Source organism: Aphelocoma coerulescens, chromosome 6 (assembly GCF_041296385.1).
Source record: "Aphelocoma coerulescens isolate FSJ_1873_10779 chromosome 6, UR_Acoe_1.0, whole genome shotgun sequence".
Classification (NCBI taxonomy): Eukaryota; Metazoa; Chordata; class Aves; order Passeriformes; family Corvidae; genus Aphelocoma; species Aphelocoma coerulescens.
Window position 1 is genome coordinate 10,081,726 of NC_091020.1, and position 12,746 is coordinate 10,094,471.

At 41.0% G+C, this 12,746-nt stretch overlaps 1 protein-coding gene across 4 annotated transcripts in view; it reads left to right on the plus strand.

The window, feature by feature from the left end:
• Window positions 1-12,068, plus strand: part of OGDHL (oxoglutarate dehydrogenase L) — a 50,734-nt gene extending 38,666 nt beyond the window's left edge. For all 4 annotated transcript variants that reach the window (XM_069019195.1, XM_069019196.1, XM_069019197.1 and 1 more), the window contains 6 exons: window positions 3,541-3,612; window positions 4,924-5,049; window positions 5,661-5,733; window positions 7,764-7,927; window positions 8,479-8,633; window positions 9,352-12,068. In XM_069019195.1, the coding sequence (XP_068875296.1) occupies window positions 3,541-3,612; window positions 4,924-5,049; window positions 5,661-5,733; window positions 7,764-7,927; window positions 8,479-8,633; window positions 9,352-9,475 (714 nt within the window). In that variant the 3' untranslated portion in view covers window positions 9,476-12,068. The remainder of the gene's footprint in view (window positions 1-3,540; window positions 3,613-4,923; window positions 5,050-5,660; window positions 5,734-7,763; window positions 7,928-8,478; window positions 8,634-9,351) is intronic.
• The last annotated feature ends 678 nt before the right edge of the window (window positions 12,069-12,746 follow it).

Genomic DNA, 12,746 nt, shown 5'->3' on the forward strand with positions numbered 1-12,746 from the left:
GTGACAGAGAAGAATGTAGATAGATTGACTGGTAAAAACCAGAAAACCCTGAGGAATATTTCTGAGCTCTTAACTTCCTGTCCTTCTTAGTGGCATGTACCACTTCCCCCCATTTTTTTTTCCTTTTTTTCCCTCTCTTTTGTGGTGTCTTTCCTTAACACACTGCCATCTTTCCCTAGAAAGCTGCATTCTCAGTGTATGATAAGAAAGAAATCATGTCTAGGAGTGCTTGTTTGGTTTTATTTTGCATAAAGTATGTCTGTGTAAACTCTGCACTAAATTCTCTTGCCATGAAGGGATATAAAACAACTTTAAAACTTCTTCAAAAATCATTGACCTTAGTTAATTTTGATATAATAAGAAATCTCCCTCTTTCTGGAAAGGAAATGTTTCTACCAGCTGTTGACTGTCTTTTCTTTGGCAGCTAGTGGGAGGAACTAGACAACATCTTAGAGGGAAAGGGCGTGGGCACGCTCTATGCATAGAGTTATGTGAAGTTCATATCAGCAGTAGAATAGTTCTTCAAATATTTTAATTATTTTTAAGATTACATGAACATCATGTTAGGAAAGGTTAATTTTCTCCTCTTCAATACATTAACCTTCATTAATTGTTGCATGCATGTTTCTAGTTTTCTATTAAAAAAAAAGCATCGTATGTGCCACAGTGGCAATCTCCATCTGTATAAATGCTTTAGACCTTTTCACCACAAACTCTGTCATTTCTGTTCTCACAAACAATTTAGTTTATTTCCATTCTATTATGATCCTGTCCTGATACACTGGGGTGCATTCATATCTTATGAATGGCTTTCCATTCCATTGTACTTAAAGAATAAAGGGTCTGATGCTGTTCATAAGGGTTTTGATAATTTTTTTTTTAACTGAATCCTGAGGAGACAGCCTGAATGAGCCCTCAGCAGGAGGTGTGGTCCTCTGCAGGGAAGCACTCAGCTTAAGGGGCTGGTTCTCTGCTACTTACAATACATGTAATCTTTCTTTTCCTGTAGCCACTTGGCAGCACAGATTTGCACAGGTCTTTCTGAAACATGCTTATTTTGCTACTAGTGTTAGCTGTTTTTGGAATATTTAAGAATCCCACCAGGCTGTTGAAATCTTTTTTCTTCCCAGAGGACCTTTTCATTACAGGAGGGCTCGTCTTTCTATAACTACAGTGTTGGGGACAAGATGATTTGGGGAAGGATTTTTAATGGGATATGGATCCCTTCACCTCTAGGTCATGCATTCACAGGCAAGTTGGCTGTGATTGAAAGACTCTGCAGCCTAATGGCTCCTTGGGGACTCATCTGAAAGTAGCTAATGGATTCAGTATAAGTCTCACTGGATAGGTGGTCACAGTAGAAATAAACCCTACCCCATCCCACGCAGCAGTTGCTGGCAGTCTGATTGGTGGTGTCAGCACAGAAGCCAAAGATGGATGTGAACATTGAGGCTCTGGACTGGGGTTGTTGCTGGGGCAGTGTGTGAGTGGTGGGGAAGCCTCACCTGTCTCTCCTGTAATTGTGTGCTGGTAACATCTCTGTTCCCAGTGTACTGACTGCAGTGTGCTTGTGAAGCCCTGGGTTTGTGCTGTGTATGCTTTGCTTAGTGCAGGATTTGATTTACAGCAAACATGTGAACTGCAGAGGTGCTACAATAAACTGGGCTGCTGCTGTGGTACACTAAACTGGGCTGTTACTGTGCACCATAGTTCTGTGCAGCTTTGCTCCTTGCTCTCAAGTCGTTCACTGTCTGTGACCAGATTACTTGGTACCTCCAAAGTGGAGGCAGACTTCAAAGCAGCAGTGATACAAGGCACAATTCTAGGCTGTTTGTGTTACACCTTTGTTCCCAACAGAATGTTTTTATCCTTTGAGTTCTCTTAGTCCATGAAGCAGACTGAATCACAGAGTCTGATTCAGTCTACTTCACAGGTTTGGGTTGGAAGGGACTGTAAAGACCATCTAGTTCAAACCTCCTCACCATGGCAGGGAACCTTTCACTAGACCAGGCTGCTCAAAGCCCCATCCAGCCTGGCCTTGCACACTTCCAGGGATGGGGTACCTACAACTGCTCTGAGCAACCTGTGCCAGTGCCTCACCACCCTCACAGCAAAGATTTTCTTCCTTGTATCAAACCTATACTTGCTCTCTTGCAGCCTAAAGCTCTTCCCTCTTGTCCTACTACTGCTTGCCCTTGTAAAAAAGTTGCTCTCCAGCTTTCCTGGAGGTCCCCTTTAGGTACTGGAAGGTTCTGTAAAAGGTCTCCCTGGAACCATCTCTTCCCCAGGCTCTCTCAGCCTGGCATGATAGGAGAGGTGCTCCAGTCCTCTGATGAAGTTTGTGTCCCTCCTATGGATCTGTAATCCTGCACTTGAAATTAGGAAGGATGATAGGTGTTCAATAAGGTGGACTACTAGTTGTCAGAATAATGACTGATACTGGAGATCATATATTAAGATTTTGACAGAGGAAGTTATGATGAGAGGTGGCCATATAAAGAAAAAAATCTCATTATGAACATTATTAGCTTAGGAGACATGGAGAAAGTTGAAAGGTGTAATAGTTTGTGTTTGGGTTAAAATATTTCACACCTGTGTGCAAATTAAAAGTCCTTCCTAATGGCTACCTGTCACTTGAACAAACCAAGGCTATCAGCACTAGCAATACATAAAAAAGCACACTGCATTCTCACACTCCTCACAGCTTTCTCTGATCCTTTATAAACAAGGACATGAAAAGGAAAAATGATAGCTTCTGCTACATTCCTTATTCCAGATAATTTCTGTGGCCAGCATGCATGTTTTGCTAATGTAAAATGGAGCTAACAAGTGTTTGTGCAATTCAAGAAATTGCCATGGGCACTGCTAGTGAGACAGTGGATGGGAGTGTTCAGTAATGACAGAACATAAAATACCTCCTGAGGAGGCAAAAATTAATCATAGGTTAGTCTGGCACATAATGTGCCTGTGTATTTTGATCCATTTTAGCTAAAGCATTCATCTAGGTACTTGTTCCTGAACCGAACAGTGAACAATGGTAGGAGAGATCCTGTGTCTGTTTTTGTTGCTAAGATAGCAAAAGTAGTCAGCAATTAACTTTGTGTTTGCTCCTCTTCAGCATGCACGAAGTGTGAGTCACTGCAGTACTCTGAGGCACCCAGTGTTTCTCTTCCTGACATTCCTCGTGCTCCTGTTCTCTCTGCATTAACAAGGTCATTCTTGTGCCCACATGGATCCAGTGCCTTTCCACTGGTCTCCATTGTGCAGCTAGACTGAGGGTAGAAATCACTTGCAGCTGGTAGAAACATTGGAAATACATGTGAAACCTGATCTCCTATGAAAACAGAAGACAAGGAATTCCTGTCCTGTGGTGTGTGCTCTCTCTCACTGCTGCTGTTGATGCCTTTGGCTGGGGGGCAGGTGTGCAGCTGGTGCAGAGCTGCCAGGGGGACAGGAGGTACTCATGCAGTGATTGATCTAGACTGATGCCTTACTGCTTATTTGGCCTTTTAACATTGTTTTATATGATACCTTTACCAGGGTCCAGAGCATTCATCAGCCAGGCCTGAGAGGTTCCTGCAGATGAGCAATGATGATTCTGATGCCTATCCAGTAAGTAGTTGTGTCCTTTTCTTGCTTTTCACATCTGAGATTTTTTGTTAGAAGCATCCTTTTAGCTAGGTATAGCAGATTAGAATTTAGCTTCAAGTCTTGGTGTAACATTAACTTGATCCCAGTAAAAGTAATGGAAGCATGCAGCATTGCTGCTCATTGCAAAGCTGAGGTCATATACAATTAATCTCTGGCAGCATGATCTTTTTATGGCTGTTCTCAGGGCCAGTGATCCTGCTTGTTTATGTTGCTGTGTGTACTGCAAATAGGTGTCTAGCCAATTTCTAAAGGAGGTCAAGTGAGACTACCCTGGCTCTTTGCAGTGGAGCTAAATTGTATTGCTGGGAGCATGAAAATAAGCAACTTCTAATTTTGATTGGGCTAAGACTTTCATAGATTTGTCATTCATTTCTACAGATAAACTACATAGCTCTACAGGGTGCTGGGCGTCCGCTTCCCATTGCAGATTTCCTAAGAAACACTGCCATGCATTAATAGAAAAGTCCACCAATTAAGCAAAATAAAATGGGTATTTCAGTTTTGTCCCTGACTTTCTTATCCTTGGGGCAAGGATCATCTCAAAGCCGTGTTCCTCCTCATCTAAAAGTGATTTTTTTGTCACTGTACTGGCAGATTAAGGACCTGTTTGATTGACTATAGTTAAGCACTGCCACTGGCACATAATAAGGAAGTTATAACTTTCTTTGTAGAAGGTAGAAGTTCAAGCCACAGACCAGGAGGTTGTGTTAAATGCTGTACCAATCTGTAATTAGATTACTGTGCTATAATATAATTGTGCCTATACATACACTTACCTAATATATACATTTGTAGTTATGGATAAAAACTCCCTATGTTCATAAGATATGTAAACAGAAAACATATTCAATTTATGTAATAAAATGGTATAAGAGGATGGAATACCTACCGAAAAAATGGGAGAGAGAGTGAAAACTAACTGTACACTCAAAAGTTGAATTATAGTTTAATATTCTTTCAAAGAGTTCTATTTTGTGTCTTCCATCTGCTGATGTCCTAGTCCTCCTCAATCTTCCTTCCTGGACTTCCCATCGTTTCTGAATTAATGGAAACTTTTTGTGTTTATTTGCATGAATTTTTAGTAAGAAGTAGAAACAGAAGGGAATGATTTGTAGGGATGCTTCCCTAGCTAATAAAACAATCTCAGCTGAGAGCTGCGAAATAAATTTTTTGAGGAAGGGAGTTGCTGAGAATCAAAAATAGAAGGATGGCTTTCAAGCCTTTTTTCTGATCTTTTAGACATTTTTCTAATGCCTTTAATGTTTCTCTTAGGAGTTCAGTGAGCAGTTTGAAGTTTCCCAGCTGTATGAATGCAACTGGATTGTGGTGAATTGTTCAACTCCAGCCAATTACTTTCATGTCCTCCGAAGGCAGATCTTGCTGCCATTCAGAAAGCCGGTAAGGTTGCATTAATGAACTTGATTATTCCAGGTAAATTAGCCCTCCAACAAGGAGTGGTCTTTGCATATGACACACTGCTGAAAAGAATAAGGATTGCTGGTGAAAAACCATAACTGAACACAGGTTGAAGTTGCCAGTTTGATAGAAAGAAGCTCAGCTCTGACTTACTATGGCTCTAAAACTTGATTTTCAGCTTTGCTTCCATATGGCTGCGCAGATCTTCAGATGAGCTTGTCAAGATATTAATGATGTAGCTAACAGGTTGCAGAGCCATTACTTGCATGTCTAATTGCTGGAACTTCAAAGACCCAAGATATAACTGTTGAATGTTTTACTGGTTCAGAGCCTGTGATTTGCTTTTGTTGTCAAAAAGAAGCATAAGCAGTGAATTTTGAGAACCTGTAAAAGGAGTAGACCACCTAAATCTTCTGAATAATTTTGAAACTTTCATGGTTCTCAAAACAGGAAAAAAATTTACTGTGTTTGCTATTTTTATTAATCTGTATCATACTCAGTGTGTGGTTTTTGTGTGCACAGTATTACAAATGTTGCATGTAATGATGTAGATAAAGCAGCTCCTGAGTGTTGGAAAACTTTCTGTCTTACAGCTGATTGTTTTGACACCCAAGTCACTGCTGAGGCATCCAGAAGCTAAATCCAGTTTTGACGAAATGGTGGCTGGTAGGTCACATCAAAGTATTGTGGAGAAATAATTAGCTGTACCAAGTTGCATGTCAGACTGTGAGGAACAGAATCTGCTCTGCAGAGTTTGTCTTTTCTTTCAGCATAATTTCAGCTGTCATAGTGAGATCTAGCAGGGACTTTTGCTGAAAATTTTGCTTTCACATATAGATTTTTAATTTTAACAGGCTTACCTTATAACCAGCCATTAATCCTAATGGAAAGTGCATTCCCATCTCTGCAGGGATGTTCCCCTCAAGAGGCTGCTATGTTCCTCTGGTCTTTTTCTCTTCATACAAAAATTTACTTGTTTTTTGTACTGCCCATGCCTCCTGACCAAGACTGAGGGATAGGTTGTAATTACACTGGGACCATTTGGAAGAATAAGATGCCCAGTTCTTGTTACAATGTTCGTTTTTGGGGCTGCTGTGTCACACCAGTGATCTAAAGTGAGATCAGTGAGTTCAGAGCTGTTGTTGGCATGCCATCAGCACCAAGAGATACACAGTTACTGCAGGGGGAACACCAAACACTGCAGTGGTTTTGTGCTGCCTTGCACTGGTTAGACTGTGTTGGAGTGGCATCAGGAAATGCAGTGACATGTAATGAGTGGGGAATTAGTGACTGTTCAGAGTGAGAATGTGGGCATAGATGTGCTGGGCTGTCTCCAGTTCCAGTCAGTGTCTTGACTGGTGTCAGAAGAGAACAACTGCTCAGGTTTTTAAAAGCAACTTACACTGTATAAGTGTACTTAAATATTGCATTATCTTCTTTTTTTAAGTGTGTAAAATTTGCTTCTCAAGCAAAGGCATCTGCTGTTTTATTACTGTTTAAAAGTGTTGTAGAATGGGTCAGATTAGAAATTCTGTAGGCTTTGTGATTTGTCACTTGGACTTGGGAGTCTCCTCTACTTCAGGCTAACCTCAATAGTGGCCAAACTCATAATTAACATTGAATTCTGACATACTTTAATGTTTCTGCTGAAGAGGACAGCAGGTACTAAAGTGTTTCTGACTCTCAGCTAACCCTTTTTGCTCTGCTTTTAATAGAAAGCTGAGAGAGAGCAAGACTGACTCCAGCTGACCCAGTGAAGCACAGATTCAGTCTTTTTTAATGATGAATTTTGCTGTTCAGTGGGACAGGATAATTCTGACATAAATCAGTTCCTCTTTGATATGTTTGTGCTGTTGCTTTTCTTCCCCGAGATAAATGGTTCAAACAGGAGCTTATTCTCCTGGTAAGTGGGTGTGCTGATTCAGAATAGGAGGTTGTGCAGCTGTCTGCTACTCTGCAGTCGTTTAATGTGGAAATAGTTCTACTCAATCACATATGAGAGCAAAGAAACCATCAAGTCCCTCTTCCAGTTTCATGTATCCCAAGCAAATTGTACTCCTGGGAGGTGGTAGCAGTGAAGATATGCATCTGAAATTGTACTTATACATTATCACTTATACATATGGTTCAGCTCTGTGCTAATTCTTGCTTTGGCTCTCAAACAGAGGTTTAAATCAAATATACTGCAGTAATGTGTGTGCTTGGGTAAATGTTTCTGCAGTTGCCAGATTTAGTTGCATTATGGATATGTGTTTTGTTTTTCTAGAAGAATATTCTGAAATTTTGTAAAGCTGTATTAATGTTACATGGTTGAGATCACCTTGGAAAGAAGAAACATTATTTCAGGTGATTCTCTGAAAAAAACCCCAAACTGGAAGCAAAGCTGAGCTGTCCAATCAATTTAAAAGATGTAATACACAACACAAAGCTAAAAACCTGTTAATGTTCACCACTGTCTATTAAGTGTGGTGAAAGACTGGATTGTTGACAGTCTTCTAACTTCTTGAAACCGAACTGCTGAAAGTCACTTTAGCCAAGTTACCAGCCTGGAAAGTAGGACCAGAGAGACAGGAGAACCCTTTGATCACTGCAACCTCTTGCTTGCTCAGTAAAGGACTAAAAGACTGTTTCTTGGGCTGCTTTATTGAAATGTCAGGTACCCTGAGAGCACTTTTTCTAATCTGTGCTCCAACTAGGTACCACTTTCCAACGTGTGATTCCTGAGAATGGGCTGGCAGCTCAGGCACCACATGAGGTCAAGCGAGTGATTTTCTGCACAGGAAAAGTGTACTATGACCTTGTGAAAGAGAGGAAGAACCAGGACCTGGAGAAACAAGTAGCTATAACCAGACTTGAACAGGTGAGCTCCCTGATCCTCAGAAGACAGGGTCAGTTGGGTTCCTGTGCTTTTAAATAGACACCCCTCCTAGAATCAATGGTGATAGCATTTTTCTAGCACTTGGCATCTGAGAAGACATATTCTAATCCATCATGGCCTTGTGGAGAAGGAACACATCAACAGCATACTGGACAATGAGACCCAGAAGGCATGACAGCTTTTCCAGAACAACATAACAAAGTGAAGATTACAATATGGTAGTGCCTTAAATTTGTATATGCAGTCTGCTAGGTTAAAATGCTGGGAATAGTACACTTCGAAGCTATATTGTCATTCACTGATTAAGGACAGGCTACAGCTACTTCACTAAAAAAGCTGTAGGAGTGCAGGTGGTCTGGACTATGACCTACTTCTGTTCATACCAGTACAACTATAAAATACTTGTGTATTCATTTCTGAGCATTAAATCAATTAGAGAAACATGAGTCACTCTCAATGAAAAAAGGAATGACTCATCATGGGCTAATATCACGTAAGAGAAAGCATTTCCAATTATTACCCTCTTTTTCCAGATCTCACCATTCCCCTTTGACTTGCTAAAAGAAGAACTTGATAAGTATCCAACTGCTGACCTAGTTTGGTGTCAGGAGGAGCACAAAAACAGTGGCTATTACGATTATGTCAAACCTCGTTTCCGCACTATTGTGAACCACACTCGACCTATCTGGTATGAGACTTTAACAATTGCTCTGTCTCCTGGGCTTATTTGTTTGCTTTTAAATTTCATTGGGGTTGTTTTCAGGTATTCATGGGTTAATCAGGTTCTTCACAAATCAAAACCCCTGAATCTGGGTTCTTGGGTGAGGGAGGGAAATGTCTAGACTACTATTTCTCAAATACAACATGCACATATTGCTCCTTCTTGTAGATCTAAAGGAAAATCAGTAGCAACTAGGTCTGTATTTATTGCTACTTAGCACAGCACTTAGCTCTCTTTTGTCTAAGATGCTGTCTTTTTTAAGAATTTTTTTCCAGATGTTAGGTTTCTGGAGGAAACAGCTGTTGTAAGAGCTCAGTCCAGGCACCTTTGCATTTATTTTAGATGGTTGACTCAGATCTGCCTGTGCAGCTGTCAAAGGAATGAGAGTCTTCATTGCCAAAAGCAAATTATCTAATTATGAGATAGTGTACCTGGCTGTCCTGGGAGGGATGGGGGAGAAGACACATCTTAACAATGATGGGAGGGGGGAAAGACAGGGAAGCTGACCAGAAGGTATAACTTGGTACAACTTAGATTGATTTTTATTTAAGAAAGATTGATGACTAAATATCCAAATCTGCCAAGCTGACTTGAATGCATTAGACAGCATGTTCTCATGCTTGTTATTGTCAAAATAGTCTCTCTTTTCACCTCATTTTTCTGCCCAATTCTTTTTGTCATGCAGGTATGTTGGCCGAGAGCCTGCTGCTGCAGCTGCCACAGGCAACAAGAACATGCATCTGGTGTCACTCCGAAGATTCTTGGATACAGCTTTCAACCTGGAGGCCTTTGAGGGAAAGACATTCTAACTGCAGGGCACTGACCTGTCTCTGACTGGTAGTCTCTTAAAACACTGCATCCAAAAGGAAAGTGGGGAGAATACTGGAAATAATGTATTTTTGCTTTACCAAATAAAAGGATCCAGCAGCTGACTTCATTACTCTGTACCTTGCTCCCCAGTTTATAAGGAAAAAACAATTCCAGCTTACCTTCTACCATTTTTTGTCACTTGTCTATTTAAATTGGGATGTCTTTGACACAAGAAGCTTCTTCTATGCTAAGATGCAATGTCTGGCTTGGTGAGGCTCATATCTCAGTCTCTGGGCACTGTCTAAGTACTGTAAGTAAGTAGAGCAGACATGGACAGCACCATAGTTATGCACACAAGAGGCATTATCACAAGGAGAATAAATTACTTACTTCTGTCTATATATCAGAGAAGAGTGATGAAACTGAAAAGCAGAGTTGGTAGATGGTTTTGGTAGAGAAATGTGCCAGCAGTGTTTGTTGGAAGGAGATAGTGAGGTAACCTGGAGATGTGAGGAGGAGGCTGGAAATAGGGAGTCACATTACAAAGTTGTTCAACTGGGGGATAACAGTAAGTAATGTGAACCACTTAGATATGAGATCAAGGAGGGCAGAAGTAACAGGGCCAAGAAAAGGTTGTTTGGGGATAGCTGAGGAGGGAAGAAGTGTACATGAGACCACAGCTGACAGAGCAGTGGGTGATCACCAGGAGAATTCAGCATCAAATGACTTCAAAAGTAAGGTGCTGGGCTGCCTGCTTTGATGCTGTGTGGTATTAGGGAATTGTGGGGTCCTGAAACATCCTTGTTTTGGATGAACACTCTTTCCTTTACCATACCACTAAGATCTGCTGTTCTTTGACCATTACAAGATTTTGTTTGGACGAGAAATCTCTGGTTTTGCAGCAAGCAGTGGGTTCTCTGCTTTCTCCAGTGCTTATTCCCTACCTCACAGCTCCTTGCTGATAATAATTCAGTTCTGAAGTGGCTATTCCTGATTTACTCACCCTTTTTTAAAGGAAGGTGGGCAAGCAACAGCTGCTGATTTACTGAAAGCACATGCTGTGATTTTGCACAAGTAGTAATGATTATTTTTGGTCCCTTATGTTTATTTGTCAATTTAGGTATCAATTACTATGTACTTTCAGTTTGGACATAATAGTGAGCCACCTCAAGAGCTGCTTTGTGTCATGGGGCTGATGAACAGGAGATGCTGGAGGGGAGAGAGCAGCAGTGGCTGTTTCTCTTCCTGGGAGGTAATGCTTGGCTTCTGGGGAAGCACTGCATGGCAGGATGGTCTGAGAACCATTGCTTGTGCTTCCTCCACAGTGCTAGAAGGCAGGTGAGCCCAGCTTTCCTCTCCCCACTTGATATAAGAACTAATATTGTCAGAAGTCCTGTTCCCTCTGCCCCAGGAGAACCTGGCTCTGAGTGGACCTTGTGACTGCAGGTTTCTGCAGCGCTAACCTATGTAGTGGCAGGAGACTTTGTGCCATCTTTGTGCTGGCTGGCAGAGGGAATGGTGAGGTGAGCAGTGTCAGTGAGGTGAGCAGTGTCAGTGGGGTGCAGAGGAATGGCCACGCGTGTGCCGGAGCAGGGAGCTGTAAGCAGCTGCACAAAGCCCTGTGCCCCAGCAGTGCCCTGAGGGAGGGTCAGGCTGGATGTGCTGAGCAGCCACCTGGAGACAGCATAAGAAGTGACTGAAAAACAGAGAGATGAGACTTCACCCCATCTCCACTTGCCTGTCCTGAGCATGCTCCTTGGACATGCTTTTGCTCTGGGAGTACCTTTTGCCCTGCTGCTGCTGTATGGACTGTGACATAACAATGCATGGCAGCTTATGTCTGATTCAAAGAGTCGGGTGATGCTGGAAAGCTTCTTGTCTCATCAAAATAAAAAGTTGTAATTAAAACCTTTTAGCTATGATCAGGTACTACATACCCAGGCAGGTTTCCAAAAAGGCCTGTGTACCTTATATTGTCGTTTTATTTGGCTCAGATACACCATGATGGTGAAGAAACAATCATTCTGTCAGAGCGTAGAATTGATGTGGTGAGGTACTTACCATGGCATCCAGAACTGAACTTAGTCTAATGTTTGTGAAACTCTGTAGCATCCTTTTAAATCAGACTGGTTGCCCTGGGCTTTTTCTCTCACTTAAGTATTTAAGCTAATTCAGTCTTTGAAAACCTAATGAACTTGGAAAGTACTGCAGTTGACAGCCACAAATATTGTCTCCTATCCCTTTCTATAGCTCAAAATATTAAGCTGATAGAGAGTAACCATCCCCCAAAGTATTTTAATGCTTTTATGAATGCTTGTTTCTGTAGCAAGAATTGAGTGCAGCTAAATATTGCTGGCTCTGTTTATTGTATCCTCAGTTTGCATAAGGCAGTCAGTGCTGCATGAAATATGATAAATGCACTTATGCCATAGTATATGCAGAGGTAGAAAACAAAATTAACATAGAAATATAAATGGTAAATGACAGATTTCCACTCTCATTGTGTATCATAGATTGTGGCATAATAGTTGCATAAAAATTCTATCAAATATGTAAAAAACCCCAATAAAATAAAAGTGCGTAAGAAGAAAATTCTCTGTTATGGCTTTTCTTTTTGACAATTTCTCCTTTGAGTGGGGACATTAACATCCCATTTGTAAGAGTACTAGGACAGCTCATTTTTCTGTTTTCTGTTTCCTCAATGGTGGCTTATTTAAATATAGAAGCAGTGAAAGAGACAGCATATGAACCAGAAAAATAAAATGATTCAAAACCATTGAGTCAAAATTGACAATAACATTGAGGTTATATTAGAACACTTTGTTTATTATTTGCTAATTTTTTGAAATAACATGTGAATGCATTTTTATTTCAATGAGAGTTTTTAAAACACTGAAACGAGACTGGAATTAACGTCTAATTTCTAAACATTGTAAGTCATTAATCTTTGTAGAATGCTTGAAAAGGACTGAAGTATTGTATAGACCTCTTCTGAAAAAAGTCGGCATTGAAATTCAAATGACAGTTTTGCAACTTGGAAGAAACAGCAAATGGGAGAGTGAGCTGACTTCATCTACTTGGGGACACACCATACTGTGCATGCCCACAGCAGCAAGACTTGCTAAGACAATCAGCTTCTGTCACTGTTCTTCATTCCTGATAAGCTGCACTGACAGCAGGAGTCTGCTTGGTGGAAACCTTTGCTCTGCCCATGGTACAGTTGGAGTCTGTGCTAGAGCAGAGGAGTACCCTGTTCTCCAGAAAAGAAAC